Source organism: Esox lucius, chromosome 12 (genome assembly GCF_011004845.1).
Source record: "Esox lucius isolate fEsoLuc1 chromosome 12, fEsoLuc1.pri, whole genome shotgun sequence".
In the NCBI taxonomy this organism is placed as follows: Eukaryota; Metazoa; Chordata; class Actinopteri; order Esociformes; family Esocidae; genus Esox; species Esox lucius.
The window spans coordinates 32606292-32626029 of record NC_047580.1 but is presented as its reverse complement, the minus strand read 5'-3'; the positions used below and the strand labels follow the sequence as shown (position 1 = coordinate 32626029).

The 19738-nt window shown below is 43.1% G+C and overlaps 1 protein-coding gene across 2 annotated transcripts in view; it reads right to left on the bottom strand.

The window, feature by feature from the left end:
* adora1b (adenosine A1 receptor b) overlaps window positions 1-15712 on the bottom strand; it is a 46927-nt gene extending 31215 nt beyond the window's left edge. The window contains exons 1-2 of one of the 2 annotated variants that reach the window (XM_020051441.2): window positions 15697-15712; window positions 13081-13175 (exon numbers count right to left, since the gene is read on the bottom strand). In XM_020051441.2, the coding sequence (XP_019907000.2) occupies window positions 13081-13097 (17 nt within the window). In that variant the 5' untranslated portion in view covers window positions 13098-13175; window positions 15697-15712. Of the gene's footprint in view, window positions 1-13080; window positions 13252-15696 lie in introns of those variants that run through there. The other variant, XM_020051442.2, reaches the window with a different exon arrangement.
* Window positions 15713-19738: the final 4026 nt, after the last annotated feature.

Here is a 19738-nt window from a genome sequence, read left to right as displayed (position 1 = left end):
AATGGCCCTGGTCAACTCACCAGAATAATGAATAGTTCTCCTTTTGTGAGTCAGACCCAGTTTTACTGTAGAATAGTATGTAAAACTGTATTCCGAAATTACAAGATGGTCTGTGTAGAAATATTGTATGAATAAATCATATAATTTCCCTTCTGCCCAGCTAATAGCTGTCTTCAAGCTGCAAAGAATCAATCAGGTGAAAAATTGTAATACGTGCAGCAATGAATCAATCAGGTAAAAAGATAATCGCGCGCCCTTTCCATTTCCCAAAGCAATCTTGCCTGTGGCTTAGGGCCAGTGTGTGTGTGTGTGTGTGTGTGTGAGTCTATCTGGTGTGTGACAAATGGGGACTTTTCTTCCCAATCCCCAATTTAGAAAAGGCAATTTTCTGTCTTAAGTGTTAGGTTTAGGTCAGATGTTATAATTGGGGTTAGGGTTAGAATTAGGATTAGGGTAAGGCATTAGGGCTGGGTTAACAGTGAGGGTTAGAATTAGGATCAGGGTAAGGCATTATGGCTGGGTTAACAGTGAGAGTGAGGGTTAGAATTAGGATCAGGGTAAGGCATTAGGGCTGGGTTATCAATGCGGGTCAGGGGTCAGGGAAACATTGTTTATTTAATAAATAAGGGATGAGAAGTGTCCCTCACCATGGATTGCTCCTTTGATTTAATGTGTATGAAATGCGAGTGAGGTCAGTAAAATGAACACCAATAATCATTCTGCTTTGTTTGACAATGTTACTCAGTCAGTTCATACACTTTTAATTCAGATTACCAAAACAACATATTATATTAGAAGTCAAAAGGGATTCAATGAAATACCTGTAGACGATTCTATGTCCTGTCCACAATGAAGCTATTCGATGAAGTTTCATCAAGAAGAACAGGTGGTGATTTCCCTAAATGTCAAGTCCACATTGGCTTCCAGACTATAAACTATAGCTAATTGCCAAGGTATTTGTATCAACTAAAACCATAACCCTAACCACCACTGTAATGAAGTGTCTGTAATGGAGTGTCTGTTATGGAGCGTCTGTTATGGAGTGTCTGTAATGGAGTGTCTGTTATGGAGTGTCTGTTATGGAGTGTCTGTAATGGAGTGTCTGTAATGACTGTAATGGGTCAGTGTCTGTAATGGAGTGTCTGTAATTACTGTAATGGATCAGTGTCTGTAATGGAGTGTCTGTAATGACTGTAATTAATTAGTGTCTGTAATGGAGAGTTGTAATGGATCAGTGTCTGTAATGGAGTGTCTGTAGTGACTGTAATGGATTAGTGTCTGTAATGGATCAGTGTCTGTAATGGAGTGTCTGTAATGGATCATTGTCTGTAATGGAGTGTCTGTAATGGATCAGTGTCTGTAATGGAGTGTCTGTAATGGATCAGTGTCTGTAATGGATCATTGTCTGTAATGGAGTGTCTGTAATGCGGTGTCTGTAATGGATCAGTGTCTGTAATGGATCAGTGTCTGTAATGGATCAGTGTCTGTAATGGATCATTGGTTGTAATGGAGGCATGCAGCTCCTATGAAGTTTGATATGTCTGTCCGAGATGTTTAGGAACATAGTTCAGCAGGGTGGTGGTTGCTTCTTTCATCCCTTTCCCTTGGAGTCTTGGAGTTTTGCAATGATTTCACTCTAAATAACACGTTCAAAGCCTTCAACGTTAGTGAGGTGAGGGCAACCTGTCTATAGTCATTCCATATGTGAACGTGTGTGTCTGTGTGTGTGAGTGTGTGTATGAACCATTTCCCAGTCCGATTAAACAGCCCATTTTGCCTGTATGTACCACCCCTCCTTACCAAATGGATGTTCAGTGTCTTTCACCTGAATTCCACCATTAAGGGCCAGGCCACTTGCTGATACCAGAGAACAGACCGGGGCTATTCCTGATAACGTAAACACTGCGGACAAATTTAGACGACCCTGAGAATAGAGGAGATGCACGAAGCCTAGTACACAGCACACGCACACACACACACACACACACACACACACATAACAAGCAGCGAACACCTATACACAACATGAGCACATATGCACACACACAATGTTCTCTCTTTGATTAGCGTTTACATGCAGTCATTCTAGAGGTATTTACCACTGGCAGTGCCCTTCAAGAGGACCCTGGGGTTAAAGTGACCACTTTTAGCAGGGTAGGATGAATGTTGGAATGATCTCTTCTCCATCCTCAACTCTCCCTATCTCTCTGTCTTTCTATCTCCTCTCTCCCTCTCTCTCTCTTTCTATCTCCTCTCTCCCTCTCTCTGTCTTTCTATCTCCTCTCTCCCTCTCTCTGTCTTTCTATCTCCTCTCTCCCTCTCTCTGTCTTTCTATCTCCTCTCTCCCTCTCTCTCTCTCTCCTCTCACCTTTCCCTTTCTCTCCCTCTCGGTGCTCGTGTTTTCCCCTCTGTTACACAAATACAGTATATCCTGGTTCAAAAATGCTTTCCAGATTTCTATCCAGTAGCTGTGGTATAATAAAACTATTATAGGATTCATTGCAATATAAAATACTGTAAGAAAACCCCAAGAAGAATCCTGTATTATTGGTTCCTATAACATTTTCATTAGAAGCAAAAACATTAAGATTCTTATAGGATAGTTCTAAGTCCTGACAGAAAAGGATTTTTTTGAAACTAGTGTTTCTGTGGAAAGGTTATACATTTTGGATGAGTGAACTGATATATTGCAGTTTTCTCTGAAAACCCAAAGTCACTTAACTACTTTTGAGAAAACTTTTGTTCAGCGTTTTATTAACATTACTGGAAGGGTAGGAGTGTATTCACTTTTGTTGCCAGCGTTTTAGACATTAATGTCTGTGTGTTGTGTTATTTTGAGGGGACAGCAGATTTACACTGTTATACAAGCTGTACACTCACTATTTTACATTGTAGCAAAGTTTCATTTCTTCAGTGTTGTCACATGAAAAGATATACTCAAATATTTACAAAAATGTGAGGGGTGTACTCACTTTTGTTAGATACTGTATACATGGTTGTAGCACTGCATGTGATCTATGTGTGTGTGTGTGTGTGTGTGTGTCTGGTGTCAGCACACATGTATGTTCATGTCAAGTTTATGAACAGTATGTGTGTGTGAGTGTGTATGTTCATTTCTTGTGTGTGGGTTTGTGTGTGTGCGCAGACATTCAGCGTTGACAAGATAACGCCAAAGAATTCATTTGATAATCACTGACATTTTGGTGATCTTTTATTTGGTGGTTTTATGGCCCGGGCGTTGGGAGTTCTACAATGTCCCGGCGGTAACAGACTCGAGGCAGATCTGGTGCCATTGTATGTCATGCGGTGATCCTGTACATAGAACAGCTGTGGCTTGGATGGCTGGGGTCATTAATTATTTTTAGGACCTACTTCTGAAACTGCCTGGCATGGAGGTCTTGGATGACAGGGAGCTGGGTCTGACAAAGAACCCGGCCGTTCGCGCTACCTCTGAAGTGGCCTGCGACTAAGATGTGGTGACGCAGGCTGTCGAGACACTGCAGTTGAGGAACTTCTTGAGCCTGTGCCAAAACCTCCACGGGATGCAGAGATGCTGACATGCTTTCATGAGAGTGTGTGCAGACCACATTGGTGGTTACGTGGACACCAAGGAACTGGATGCTCTCTGTGAAGGGGTTGTATTCGCGTGGTGAAATGCGTCCTCTATCGTATGTCTTGTAGACCGAGGAGCCCCTTTCCAGCCTCGTATCTGTCGTCCCTCGCCCCCAGGAAGTTGCGGGTACACAGCTTTCACTGTCACTGCCCCACGTCAAAGTAACCAGCGGGGAACGGGGGGATTTTACAGCCGGGGAACAAGTGCTGTGGTGGCTCTTTGACGGATTTGTTGTCGCTGATTGAATCTTCGAAGAACCTGCTGCCTGAACAGCGGTCGTGTGTGTGTGTGTGTGTGTGAGGGAAGACAGTTAGAGGACACTGCCTCATTAGATGTCTCCTCCAGGCCCGGTTCTGACCTCCCACTACATGAGGGGAACCTCCGTTTGACGCTCGCCTTCTGCTAACGATACATGCGGATGTCTGCAGTGTTTATTCATGTGTCATGAGCATCAACACTGACCACAACGTATCCCTGAGCAGTCTGAGGTTCTTTCAACGGACAAACAAACAAAATACTATACAGATTGATTGTCCTTGCAATCATAATCAGCGTATTGAAATCCCAATTTATCAAGAGGTTTAGAGGAGATAGGACAGGGCAGTTATAGAAAGAACAAGACAGAGAGTCTGGAAAGAGGGGACAAGAGAAAGGGGGAAATGCACTATGCACTCAGTACTATCTGTTGCTCTGGTTGAAAGCATCTGCTTAATGACTTAAATGGAAAATGGAAATGTGGAGGGGAGGGGAGAATGGGAGAGAGAGAGAAAAAGAGAGGTGGGGGGGATAGAGGAAGAGGGGGAATGAAGAGAGAAGGCCAGCAGATGAAGTCCCAAAACATTGTTCGCATGATGGCTGGCCCACTGCACATTATACAGATGAAGTCTCCTGCGTTTTCATCTTATATAGTAGAAATCTATTAACCAAGGGAAAAAATGTGGATCTTCATTGAGGATCTGCTGGCTTTAACAAACTCTGAACAGGTGTTCCGACAGTGCTTTATGAAGCTGGTTAACGGTTCCTAGGTTATTGCGAATAATGAGGAAGCTACTGAGAAGGGTGGAATACTCAGGAGGGCTCTTTGCTTGGGTCTGCAGCCCGAAAACGTGGCACACAAACACGTGCTCTGTGAAGTCCCTCTGTCATCCCTTCCTGCTAGTTTCTTAGCTCTGCTCAACATAGCAGGATAATTCAAGAGGAATTCAAACGCAATATGGCAATGGCCAGTCTCAGTGGTTGTTCTTCTGTTTGTTATCCTCCCTCTTCATAATTCCAGCTGGGGCAACATGAAAGACACATTCGTGGCATCTTTAGTTTTTTCTTTCCATTTCCCTTTCATCTCAGGACCATATCCTCCCTCGTCCTCTGGTTGTTTTACCAGTTGTCTGATAATGACGGTTATTCAGATGAAAGGCCCGTTTGAAACTCCACTGTGAATCTGTTGTCCATCCATAGAAGAATAAAATAGCCTGACTGACTACAACTGAAGTCAGAAAATTATATGCCCCTCATGGTGTTTAAAAGATGTGATCTCAGATCGCTCTGATACCAAAGACTTTCTACAAATTTTTGAAATAAATAAATAAAATGATTTACAGTTATATTGCAACTGTTTCTGGTGGATTTTCGTAGTACACATCCATGCATGCGTTTTGTGTCAGGATAGACAAATACATTCGCTGGCTTAACATACAGTAGTTACGTTATAGTAAGCCTTAACTGAAACTGTATATGGTTATATTGCGACTGTTTCTGGCATGGAAATGTTCATCTTCAGTCTCGCTAGTAATTGCTCAATTCTTATGATTATTCCTAGGAAGTTAGTAGATACTAGTAAACCTATTACTGGCTAATAAGCTGTTAAAACGGCCAGTGGCAAAATCAATCCAGTTCATAGACGCTATGGTGAAGTAAACTTAATAAGAAACGTTAGTCAGTTTAACACAATCCTCAATGGAATCTAGTGACTGCTGTTGCATAGTGGTTAAAGACAGTGCCTCTCGTGAGGAAGACCTAGGTTCAAATCTATTGAGATTTATTAATTATATCTGGTAGATTCCACGATTCTCTCATCTTTTCCCTCGATGAAAAGGTTTGTTATCATCGCCTTTATTTATAGTTATTGTATAAATGTCATTCACGAATGAAAGTATGTTGTTTTGCCATGAAAGAAAAAAAGATGTTCTTATGCCATGAAATGAAATAGCTTTGGCGGACTCGCTAGCAATTGCTCAATTATTATGACTTTTCCAGGAAGTTAGTAGATACCGGTAAAGCTTATTACTGGCTAATACGCTGTTGAAATGGCCAGTGGCAAACGGCATACATGGACGCTATTTGTGGTGGAGGTAAACATAGTAAGAAACGTTAGTCAGTTTAACTGTATCAATGTCATTCATTAATGGCCAATTAACTATTAAAACGGCCAGTGGCAAAAGAAGATTTTTTGCAGGATAGAGAGAGGCTATACTGACACCCATTAAATGTACAGCTCTGAGGTGTAGAGTTTAACAACACAGCCTTTCATCTGGACAACCCGGGTTTGAATCTCTAGATGGCAACACTTTCTAAAGCGGGCCGGGTGAACTAGGTTTCTTGTTTTTTTATTATAAAATGTACTCTTAGTCACATTTTTGACATGTCTAATACTACATTTTACTGCAGATCTGCCCCAGATCTGCCCCAGATAGCACATTGTATCTTGGTAGCATACTGTGATAGCGGACTGAATCTTGTTAGCACACTGTGTTAGCTGAATGTATCTAGGTAGCACACTCTGATACCACACTGTATCTTGGTAGCACACTCTGATAGCACACTGTATCTTGGTAGCACACTCTGATAGCACAATGTATCTTGATAGCACACTCTGATAGCACACTGTATCTTGATAACACACTCTAATAGCACACTGTATCTTGGTAGCACACTCTGATAGCAGACAGTATCTTGATAGCACACTCTGATAGCACACTGTATCTTGATAGCACACTCTGATAGCACACTGTATCTTGGTAGCACACTCTGATAGCAGACAGTATCTTGGTAGCACACTCTGATAGCACACTCTGATAGCACACTGTATCTTGATAGCACACTCTGATAGCACACTGTATCTTGATAGCACACATTTGAAGGGTTTTTCTTCACCAGATAACGGAGTCGCTGAGTATTTGGTTCCTGCCTAGATTCCAATCTGGCTTTTGCAGCAGCAGTGATGTTACTGAAATAATTACTTGGAAGAAATTTCAAAGCAATATGCGCAGTTTGTATTTTCAAAGGGAAACCGCATTGGGTTACATTGGATGTTGTTAATGTTTTTAGTGTTGTGTAAGTTGGCCAAATAAATGATAATATAAAAAAAATATTATTCTGAATTGATCTAAAGGATCCATTAATTTGAAATCTATAATGCACAATGCAAGCTCCAAAGTTAGTTAGGTTGTCTGGGAAAGGCACAGGCCATAGGCATGGAATAGAATCTGTCTGGTAGAAAGGGTTTGTGTTTTTTCACTTGGACAGGATCAGATGGCAGGGAGGGAGCAGGTGTGGTTCAGAGCATTTGTTTCTTTGGTTTCCTATCAGTCTGCACAGCATGCTTTCATACTGGAGCAGAAAACTCAAGAGTTTGCTCAAGTGCTGGTTTTGACAGAGCTCTCTGGAATACCCCTCTGGTAGCACAACATGGAGTAGACCGACCCAATCAGTGGGTACAATCACTGTCTACGTGGACATGGTCAACAAACCAAACCAGCGAGGATGTTTCATTTCATGCTACAGAGGCAATCAAGACAAAAACAGGAAGCCTTTCTGCATACCAACAAACTCACTATACAAATATCGATCCAAGCATCGGCGTCTCGGCCGTCTTCCACGGACAACAGCCACCTGTTGGTTAGCTTGTTTATCTTTCCTATAAACCAGCGCTCAAAACAATATTCCTCCACGAAATTAAAACAATCTAGACAGAAAGCGCTGCCAAGTCGCATACCTAAATTAACCATGAACTGTATGATGCCAAGCTTTTAAACCTGGTGAGTCAGCCGGTGAGCTGGAGAATGGAGAAGCGCTCACTGATGAACTTTCCTTTCAAATCTCGGCCACCTGTCTTGTCTATCTGTTCCCACTTTGAGGAGGCTCACACATCCTCATGTACTCGGCCGCGATTACAATTGTTTAGTTATCTCTACCACACATATTATCTGTAATAAGGCTGCCCTTAACATCTATTCATATGTGTATCTAATGCCTTTTAAAGGCACATAGCAATATCCAAATAAGTGTTGGGCTAATAGTTGACTAGCAAGAATATGTCTGTGATTTTTCTAACAAAGGGCAAATGTTGAATTAGATTAAATAGTTAATGTTTCTTTTATGTTTTTTCATTCTTTCAGTAAGTCGCAAGTGGTCACCAAATGTGATGTGACTGAAACAATATTTTGCCTCCAGCCATCCTCTGAAATGTTTTTTTCATCCTTGTCAGTTTCGTTTTTCTCAGTAGATAAGTCCCGGTATGAGTAAATTAGCTGACAGAGTTCTCTGGTACCTGAAAAATTTAAATACATATGATCTAGTGGCGCAGATGACTGCAGTTTCACCATCAAACCTGAAGCAACAAAGAAACAGGGACCTGGAAAACCAAACAGGCCAAAGTGGAACATGAAACATGGCATCCAGCCCTGACTGTGGGGGGGCCCAATGGGGGGACGCAATCATTTCAGGAGTGGGAGGGATCACCAGAAGGCGTTTCCTGGTCTCATGCAAAGTATTAATGTGGCCCAAAAAAGTGATGTGCTCTTATAATCTTCAACCGGAACACCCAGAATTGGCTTGACCACCTCTCAGAATCAGGCTCCTCTGTGGGGTTCTGGTTCTGACCCTACTAGAGCCTTTTTCCACGGTGCATCAATTTCCTTTTTTTGCTTGCTTTTCGGGGTTTCAGGTTGGGCATCTTTAAAAGCACTTCATGGAAACTGTTGATGTGAAAAGGGCTTTATAAAATGTGACTGGTTGTTCATTAGCTACTACTTCAGGTGGTTTGGGAGGCTGCGAAGCTTATTGAACCACGTTGTTGCCTGTTGGACAGTGTAGGAAAAAACCTAAATGTTTGTCATGGATGGCCAGGAGGAAGCCATGCTGATTTTAAACAGGTTTATGGAAATACTTCTGACATCCAGGTGGTGACAAGCAGCTGCATGCCTGCCTGACATATCTGCTTAGATGTCTGCTCACCACCTCAAGCTCAACCTCAACAAGACAGGGCTACTCCTCTTCAACAGGAAGGCCTGTCTGTTGCAGCCCATATTCATTCTGGTTCGCAACTCCACAGTGTCTCCCTCCTTGAGTGCAAAGAACCTTGGTTGACCTGAGACAACAAACCTGAGGTGGCAAACATCAAGACGATGACCTGCTTCTGCAGGTTTGTGCTTCATAACATTTGTTGAGTGTGACCGTACTTTAGACAGAAAGTGGCACATGAACTTATCCAGACACTACTACCAACACATTACTGTTGTGTACTGCAGTGTGTCCCACCAAACGCCTGCAATTCACCCTGAATTCACCATCTCAAGTTCTCTCAGGTCTGCTCACTCCTGTGGTCTCTAGCATCCACTACAAGGTCATGGTATCTCCCAGGAAGCAATGGAAGCTTCCCCACATACCTTTAGACTTTGTCAGATAACTACCACATTGAGTAGAATGTCCTTAATACTACTAAGTTGTACAGTTGCTCAACATAGCTATGTCAAGATGTTTGCATGTAACTGTAAATCAGAATTAGGTGCAGAAGCTCCACAAGGCTTTTGACCTAATATTCTATAACAGGAACCAAGAAAAATGTAAAATGCTGGTACTCCACTCAGTTTTGGAACAAAATCTGCAAATAAGTACTTGTCAAATATATTGTCAAATACACTCACCTAAAGGATTATTGGGAACACCTGTTCAATTTCTCATTAATGCAATTATCTAATCAACCAATCACATGGCAGTTGCTTCAATGCATTTAGGGGTGTGGTCCTGGTCAAGACAATCTCCTGAACTCCAAACTGAATGTCAGAATGGGAAAGAAAGGTGATTTAAGCAATTTTGAGCGTCTGGCACCATGGTTGTTGGTGCCAGACGGGCCGGTCTGAGTATTTCACAATCTGCTCAGTTACTGGGATTTTCACGCACAACCATTTCTAGGGTTTACAAAGAATGGTGTGAAAAGGGAAAAACATTCAGTATGCGGCAGTCCTTTGGGCGAAAATGCCTTGTTGATGCTAGAGGTCAGAGGAGAATGGGCCGACTGATTCAAGCTGATAGAAGAGCAACTTTGACTGAAATAAACACTTGTTACAACCGAGGTATGCAGAAAAGCATTTGTGAAACACACACAACCTTTAGGCGGATGGGCTACAACAGCAGAAGACCCCACCGGGTACCACTCATCTCCACTACAAATAAGAAAAAGAGGCTACAATTTGCACGAGCTCACCAAAATTGGACAGCCTGGTCTGATGAGTCTCATATTCTGTTGAGACATTCAGATGGTAGAGTCAGAATTTGGTGTAAACAGAATGAGAACATGGATCCATCATGCCTTGTTACCACTGTGCAGGCTGGTGGTGGTGTTATAATGGTGTGGGGGATGTTTTCTTGGCACACTTTAGGCCCCTTAGTGCCAATTGGGCATCGTTTAAATGCCATGGCCTACCTGAGCATTGTTTCTGACCATGTCCATCCCTTTATGACCACCATGTACCCATCCTCTGATGGCTACTTCCAGCAGGATAATGCATCATGTCACAAAGCTCGAATCATTTCAAACTGGTTTCTTGAACATGACAATGAGTTCACTGTACTGAAATGGCCCCCACAGTCACCAGATCTCAACCCAATAGAGCATCTTTGGGATGTGCATCCCACAAATCTCCATCAACTGCAAGATGCTATCCTATCAATATGGGCCAACATTTCTAAAGAATGCTTTCAGCACCTTGTTGAATCAATGCCACGTAGAATTAAGGCAGTTCTGAAGGCGAAAGGGGGTCGAACACAGTATTAGTATGGTGTTCCTAATAATCCTTTAGGTGAGTGTATATTCTATGAATATGCAGGGCAACAACCAAAATGTGTGGAGTCCCTCAGAGAGGGTTTAGAACCACTACTACGGTGCAGGTGTTTCCCACCATGTCAGGAATGTGAGGTAGAGCTCTTTTAATATTTCCGAGGGCTTCCCCACAGTTCCCCTCTGGCACGCAATATGTTCACTTATTATTATGTTTTAACCGTGAACTGGCATATATCATATTGCGTTTATGAATATCCACAGCGTGAATCTCAGCGTGTTTGATTTCCTTATTATTCACTGCCTGCATTCAATTAGTCAAGTGATTCTCAAGCCTTGGACTAACTGAAGTGCCATTTTAGGGTTTCACATCACTCCAGGGTTGAGGCTAAGGAACTAGCTCCGCTTCTCCAGACAGCTATTGCAATTTTGCCTTGTAATAATAAAAAATAAAAAAAGCTCCAGGAAATGTTTTGTCTGATATGATTAGAATGTTGTTAAAATAATTGTACCATTCTTTATCTTGGCATGACTCTTGCTCGCCCCTTTCAAGGACTTCCTATCCAATTCTGTCTGCAGCCCTTAATTTCTCCAGAAAAAAGGAAAACCCCCATCCATTAATCCAGGCACTTGTCATCTACCGTCTGGAGTAATGCAACTCTGTTGGTAGAGCCGCTTGTGCCACTGAAACCCTGCAGCTGATCCAGACTACTGCAGCCTACCTGGTGTTCAACCTTCCCAAAATCTCCCATCCTGCTCCTCCACACACTCCAGGGACACCGTTTGAAGCACCCGTGGTGTTTTTCTACAGAGCAGCAAGGGGAACTGCCTCTACCAACATTCACACCATGCACAAACCTCATATGCCTGCTGAAGTTATGAACTCTTCCGCTTCCTGGCCTCTTTGCCGTCTCACCAATGTGGGAAGGAAACCCATGTTTTGCGTGTCAAAACCAGCCCCCTGTCATGGCACACCAATGACAGAACCAACTTCCTAACCAAGCGAGACAGCAGCCCTTGTTCAGGAAACTCCTGAAACGGACAATAACTTAATAGCTTCAGCTTGCATTAAAGCTGACACATCCTGAAGGTATGTGACTAACACATGGCTAACGACACACATGAACACACATGCTACAGAGAGTGTGAGGAAGTAAAGGTCTAGCACAACATATCACTGATGAGTGGCTCGGAGACGCAGTCCGCGGCTTTCACATCACTTTTGGGACGTATAAATTAATTATGTTCCCGTTGATTCTTCAATATAATATTAACTTATACATTACTCATGAGCTAGATTCCTCTGACAATCCCCATCAGAATGCTTGTTTTCCACCAATGTCAGTAAACAAAGGAAAACAACGCTGTATAGCCTCATATGGTTAAACATGGGTAAACCCATAACAATGATATGGTCAATGATCAACCCTGGCGTTCATAACCAACTCTAAACTTCACCCCAAAAGAGAGACGGAGGGACACTTTGCTATTGTTTCAACTGCTGATCGCTGTTATAAAGAAATTGGTCAGAATCTCGTAAATAAACACGTACACATCAATGTGATGTGGATAGAAAGCCAAGAAAACCAACACCAGCAGTGTGAATTCAACTTCTCCATAGGCTGGTCCCACCATGTCATGTTGTATGAAATGTTCTTTACAGAGGAGCAAGAATGGTTTCCTTTAGGAAATATCACCAATTCGTTCTAGATTTAGAAGTCAGAACTGTGAGTAAGTAATACAGGCCAAGAGCAAACAATTGATGAAGCACCCAAATAGCGCTGCCATTTCAACTCCGTAACGATTCACCAACAGCCACCAGTTTGATGCAGAAACAATGTCAGCAAACTAACAAAAGCAATTACAAAATAAAAAAATAAAAATAATATAATGATTTCCAGCTTTGTCAAGGTTAATCTTGTCCATCATCCAGCTCTCCAGCAGATTGAGCCTCGAGGTGAGATTATAACTGAGTGATTTCCAATACTGAACCCACTCATCACACCAGAAACAATTATGCTAACTATCACACCAGAAACAATTATCCTAATTAGTACACTGCACTCGTTAATCATAAACTCAGCAGATAAAAACAAACCACTCTCACACTGAGCCCTGACCTGGTTATTCAAAGATCCTTTGGAGGCAGGAGGACATTTTTATACATATAAGAAAATAATATGTCCACAATTTTGTAACACTCCCCAGGGGTTTATTGAGAAGCACATAATACACATTGATTTACACACTGAGTGCTGTAATTCCTTGGGGAGCATTAGACTTTACTTCTCATGTAATTACTGTTCTGGCTTGATAATATAAAAGAGCAGAGCAAAAGGCAAACTGGTCAGAGGGACCCTGAGGGAAACCGTGAACAACAAGCCGGATTATTATACATTAAAGCCTGCCTTACCTAACACATGACCACATGCAAATCTTCTTCCTGTGGAGAGGATTCCTCTTCTACCACACACAAACCCATGGGTCTCTCAGTGGCACCGCTTTGGTCTCAGAAAAGAACACAAACAGAACGAGACAGTCAGTGGGGTCCTTACCGCAGCACGAAGAGGTTTGTTTACAGCTGACACCAGAATGGCCAACCTGCTTTACATGCTAAACAGTGACAATGCAACGGTTGGGAATCTCCCGCCAAATGGACATAAGGAGGGGAGATCTCCCCCCAGGCCAACATTCTGGGCTTCAGGAGGATGGGTAACTGGACATAAGGAGGGGAGATCTCCCCCCAGGCCAACATTCTGGGCTTCAGGAGGATGGGTAACTGGACATAAGGAGGGGAGATCTCCCCCCAGGCCAACATTCAGGAGGACGGGTAACTGGACACTCATAACACAGTTTGGTGGCCTGTTCAGACGAGCCGGCATCAGTGTTCTGTCCAACCGGTCTGGACTGGCGATGGGTCTGAGCAGACCCATGCATGGCTGCAGAGGGACCGCTCACCCATGATGGGAACTGCTCATTCTACATTGAGGATGACACTTGATGCAGCTAAGACAGAAAACCCTTAAGTCAAGGTTACATGTTCTGTCAACAAAATAATATAGAGCAATCTAGCACTCTCGTACCCTACGAACCCTGACCCTACGAACCCTGACCCTACGAACCCTGACCCTACGAACCCTGACCCTACGAACCCTGACCCGTTCTGTGTGGAACATGAAGTCAAATGTCAGTGTCTGTTGTACAGGAAGTCAAATGTCAGTGTCTGTTGTACATGAAGTCAAATGTCAGTGTCTGTTGTACATGAAGTCAAATGTCAGTGTCTGTTGTACATGAAGTCAAATGTCAGTGTCTGTTGTACATGAAGTCAAATGTCAGTGTCTGTTGTGCATAAAGTCAAATGTCAGTGTCTGTTGTACATGAAGTCAAATGTCAGTGTCTGTTGTACATTAAGTCAAATGTCAGTGTCTGTTGTACATTAAGTCAAATGTCAGTGCCTGTTGTCGATGTTATGTCTTGGCTGATCTTACAACCTGTATATTTCCAGAAATGACTGCCATGAAGGTCTAACTGCCACTGAGACAGGTAGTCCACAAACATCATTATGAAGCCCCTCAAATCACAGCCCCTCAAATCACAACAGACAAGCTTGGGTTATCTGTGCAAATGTGAAGTACTGATATTCTGTATGCTGACAGTATGTGGCCTTCATATTGCAGGCCTACATAGTAAGTCAAGAGCAAAGCCGTTAGTGAGGTCCATGTCAGAGTTCATGAACTGAAGGAATTCTTATCTGTTCCCTTCTTAGTTGTCCCTGCATACAGAGACCTCAAAAAGTATTTGAATTTGCACTTGAATTTTACCATTTGATTTCAGGGCTCCAATGAAGCATTTAAAATGTGTGTGTGTGTGTGTGTGTGTGGTAGAAGATGAAGGACTCAGCAGCAGCTTGCCAAGAGACACATTCACATAATAAATCTTCCAGGGAGTTTCACATGGTATGGAGATTAATTCTGTACCACACACTAACACACGCACACACACACACACACTCAAACACACACATGCACACACAAACGCACACTCACACAAGTACGTGCACAGAAATCTGTTGTGTCATCGGATGTGACCCCTAAAAACAAACACTGGCTGCTGATACAACAGCGTCCTTTGGTGGGTTCTGTGAACAGTGTGTGTGAATGTGAATGCGTGTGTGTGAATGTGTGTGTTTTAAGGGGTTTGTATGCAGCGTGTGTGTGTGCGTGTGAATGTGTGTGTGGTTGAATGTGTGTGGGGGGGAGTTGCAGGGGGTAGTATGCAGTGTGTGTGTGTGTGGGGGGGAGTTGCAGGGGGTAGTATGCAGTGTGTGTGTGTGTGGGGGGGGGGTGACACATATGCAGTGTGTGTGTGTGTGTGGGGGGGGGGTGACACATATGCAGTGTGTGTGTGTGTGGGAGGCGGGGGGGGGGGGGGGGCGTATGCAGTGTGTGTGTGTGTGTGGCTTGTGTGTTCCCCAGCACCCCCTGTAGTTCTGTCCTGGTTAGTATGACACCTATTGTATAAATAACACAGCACTCCCCAGGAGATGGACTCTCTCTGTTAACACCATTCCATCTTCCTCTCTCTCTCTCTCTCACACACACACACACCATCTGTAAAGAACACACACAGCTACACACAACCACACACACACACAATATCTATACTGAATACACACACACACACAAACTCTCTCTAACGAACACACACAGATAAACACACACACAATATCTATACAAAACACACACTGCTACACTGCTACACTGCCAAACACACACACACACACACACAAACTATCTATAAAGAACACACACAGATAAACACACACACACACACAATATCTATACAGAACACACACAGCTGCACTGCCACAGACACACACACACACCATCTATACTGAATACACACCCACACCTAAACACCAAACACACACAACATCTATATAGAACACACACAGCTACACTGACACACACACGGCAAAGCGACGAGCGAGAACCAGTGCTATCTATCCTGTACTGCTGCAAACCCTTACCCAGGCTCAGGACCGCCCACGGACATTTCGTCCCCACCAGTCTTTGCTGCTGTCCACCCTCTCGCTCCCTTTCATTCCCTCTCCTGCAATCAAAACAACACATGGCTTGTTAACACACTCATGTCAAAGACGTGTGGTGGTGTGTGTGTGTGTGTGTGTGTTTTGGTGCTGACAAGGTGGTGGGGGAGTGGATGATTCAGATGAAAGTATGTATCCTAAATGGCTCTCTATTCATCACACCGGACACTTCGTTCACATCCTACTCTCTGTAGTTCACTTCACGTGGAATCGCTGCTTTTGAGTTCATCATCTGGCTGTTTTCAACTGGGCCTGGTTTTCAATCAGTTTTTCCACAATGGATACACAACAAAAGCAAATCCATGAACTACATATTCTCTACTCTCCAATCCGATGTGAAGTTCTATCTCACCATCCTGTCGTGAAACGAACGATACGACCCGGCTGTGGTTTACCGTCTCAGTGCCAGCAGGCAAATGTCCCCCTTCACCCCACAGCCCAGCCCCGTCCGGCCAGCGTGCTATTATCCCTGGTCAAAGGTAGTGTACTACATAGGGTGCATGGTTCCATTTGGGAGTAAATCTTTTCAGCAGGCTCTCGACAGAAGACAGGACCGCACTTCCTACCTTCTCATTATCATTTCATGGATTGGCAGAGTGCCGTGCCGGGCATTGAGGAGAGACAGGAGTGCCTCTGGAACTCTGAGTGAATTTACTAACCCTGAACGGAGAGATTTCCTCTGTCATTTTTAGCATCCTGAGTTGATTTAAGGCCAGTTGCGGAGAGGAACAGGGAGAGTGAGAGAGAGAGAGGAGGGTGAGTGAGTGAACGGAGTGAATGAAAGAAAAGGAGTGAATGAAGAGGAGAAGGATGAAGAGAAGTGAAAGAGAAAGAAGGGGGCCGGAGGAATACAAGCTGTGTTGCTAGGATATTTTGACAGTTTAAGTTTTCCAGTTTTTCACACAAACACGTCTGCAATATTTAACAGCTAAGTCTCTCACAGGCTCCAGTTCAATGAGAGTAATGCGTATTGAAAGAACGGTTCAAATTGCAAGAGAAAAAAAAGAAACTGTGTTCATCGTAATTGAAAGGAGATGCGTACAAAGCAGAGGAAGATATTGGATTCTCTTTTTCAATTTACAAAGGATGAAGGGTTGAGTGTTTGGCACACTTGTAATCCCAGTGGGTTGGCTGGAAAATGAAGAGACTACAGACTATCACTGCGTTTCGGTTATGCATATATTTTCAAGATGGGTTGTTTCCATTTCCTTTCCTTTCCTGGCTTTAACAGGATTGCATCAGCACAGCCGGTGAGGTAAATTACATTGGCACAGCCGGGGATTCAAACCAAAGGTACCAAACCATTGGGTACATAAAACTACTGGGTCATGGCCAGGGTTAACTCAAAGCAAAATCTTGTTAACCTGGGTGGGACATACATGACTAGCACCATCTCTAGGACAGCCGAACCCTACACTCCAATGTTCTGTTGGTGGTGTCCCTGCGAAGAGCTGCAGTTCTTCTCACAGTCTGCTCCCCCCGTTAACCCATGGAGAGGCCTCTAACCCATGGAGAGGCCACTAACCCACAGAGAGGCCACTAACCCACGGAGAAGCCACTAACCCTCAAAGAAGCCGTTATCCCCTGGTGAGGTGATACTTTACCAGTTGCTCTGATCCAAGAAATGTTGCAATCCCTACAGAAATGATACATTAAAAAATACCATTCTCCACAGATGTATGGATTGGAAAGTTGGAATATTGTTTTAGCAGCAAACTGTTTTAACCATATTGGCCATTATAAGCCAGGATAATTCCCCCCTCGCTTAATGTCTGTCTGGAAAATAAAAGTGGTGTTGAATGTCCCAGGATGACTTAACGTAATTAACTCCTTCATATGCCTGTGTTGTAATAGATGATGGAAAGCAGCAACAACAGAACTCCCTCGTAAATGTCCTGTGTTTTCAGTCACAGTAAATAAAGTTGACTGGAATTGTGTCTGAAACTGACATTTGTGCTGACGTCAAAACAAAAAAGTAACATACAAAATGAACAACCGATTAAATCCTTGTGAACCCAGCACCAGGCCAAGTCAATATGCACGCTGGGATCAATTGAGGGACCTGGTTGTAAATAGCAGCTTGAAAATCCCCGATATCAGTGTTTATCAACAGACGTCGTTGTCATCTCTCGGCTGTCCGAAGCGATGTACCGAGCTAGTGATGACGCGCTGATGTTAGCGACCCGCTGCTCATGAGCCTCACTGGTTTAAAGCTGAAGAGCTTTCGACCAAAGCAGAGCAGGATGCGTGGCTGCTTTTGGCCCTTGTCAGTCGTCCGCCGGGCTGCCAGCATAGTGACAGGCAGCCTGGTCTGATATCAGCTTGCCTCCCATTGTGTTGCCTCATATGGTCAGCAGCGGTCAGCAGCGGTCAGACCATTGCAGGCTCACTGAGGTAGCGGCGTCCTATTTTGGACTTACACATGTATGGTGCTTATAAAGACACTTATACCTCTTCTCAATCGTGATTTATTTTTAAATATTTATTGTCCATATATATTTATAATCAAACACTGTTTAACTTCAAAACCTGGTTCAAGCTAATATTGTTGATCACATTGTATCCAAATTAATTTTAAAATGGTTTAATCTCTCCTGGCTTATTCCTTGTTATTTTTTATAGAACAGGGACTGGGAGAATGCTTTGTCATTGTTTCAACTGTTAGTTCAGGCTTTAAGCCTCACCCAGCCAGGCAGGAATGAGGTGAGAAAAAGGGATTAGTTTTTTTAAGGCTGATTAAGTCAGACAGGCAGAGGTGCGGAAGCAGAAGTTGTTTTCGTTTTGACTGTTGTGTGAAACCTGCAGGGCAAATTATTTAAATATGCAGCAGAGGTAAGTGTCAGTTTGGGGCCGACTAGCTGAGCTCTGCAGAATACCATGCTCTCTGTGGTTTACAATGTCACTCAGCACACACACACCTCCAAACACCTACACACACACACATACACACACACCTACACACACGTTTACCTAGCTATTTAAATTGGTATACCAACATTGATTTTCTCTAAAATGTCATACTTTAACTAAACATGAACCTAACCCTAAACCATAACATAACCCCAAACCTAACTTTAAGCCTAACCTAACCTCAACCTAACCCTGAACCTAACCCTAAACCATAACATAACCCCAAACCTAACCTTAAGCCTAACCTAACCTCAACTTAACCCTAAACCCTAAATCTTCAATAATCTAACATGTATGCATAAACCAAATTTTAACGGTTACCCCAATTGTACATTTTGTCCTAAACCTAAAACCTAAGCCCAAAAAGGCCTTTTTTTAATGGGGACAGAAGAAAAGGCCTAGTTAGTCAACATTTTCAGATTTAACCACAATATGGGGACATTTCTCCTTAACATGAGAGAAACACACACACCGCTTCAACATTTCGAGTGTGTCACTGAGGTCTTAGAGAAGTTAGTATTTGTGTTTGTTTGTGTTTGTGTGTGTATGTGTGTGTCTGTGTGTGTGTAACTTCAAGCCTACAGGGGATGGTAGCAGCTTCTATTAGCCTAATCACAGCTTTGCTTTAACTGTCATGTTTTCCTCCAGGCTGAAATGGACACATGCTATGCAACAGCCCTCTCGGCAGATCTAATCAGGAAAATTTAATATGACTGTCCCTCTGCTCGATATTAGTGTTTCCACAAGAAACCACTTTACTAAGGCTTTCTTGGCTTGAGCCTTCCTTTGATTCAGTGCTACTTCATGGTCCTCAAGATATTAAAAGGTAGTAGAAATGTGCCTGTTTCTAGGAAATTGCTTTGCTCTTAGCAAAAATATTTACTTCTCTTTACAGTCCAGTAGTATCACATGGAACTATATTTATTTTCAAATTACTGTCAAAGCTCCACCTAAGGTGGACAAACACGGCGACTAGAAGACAGGTGTTAGATGGTTTGGTATCACAACAACCTTGAAGATCCTTTCAATTGTGTTTGCCGGATAGATTCTCTGA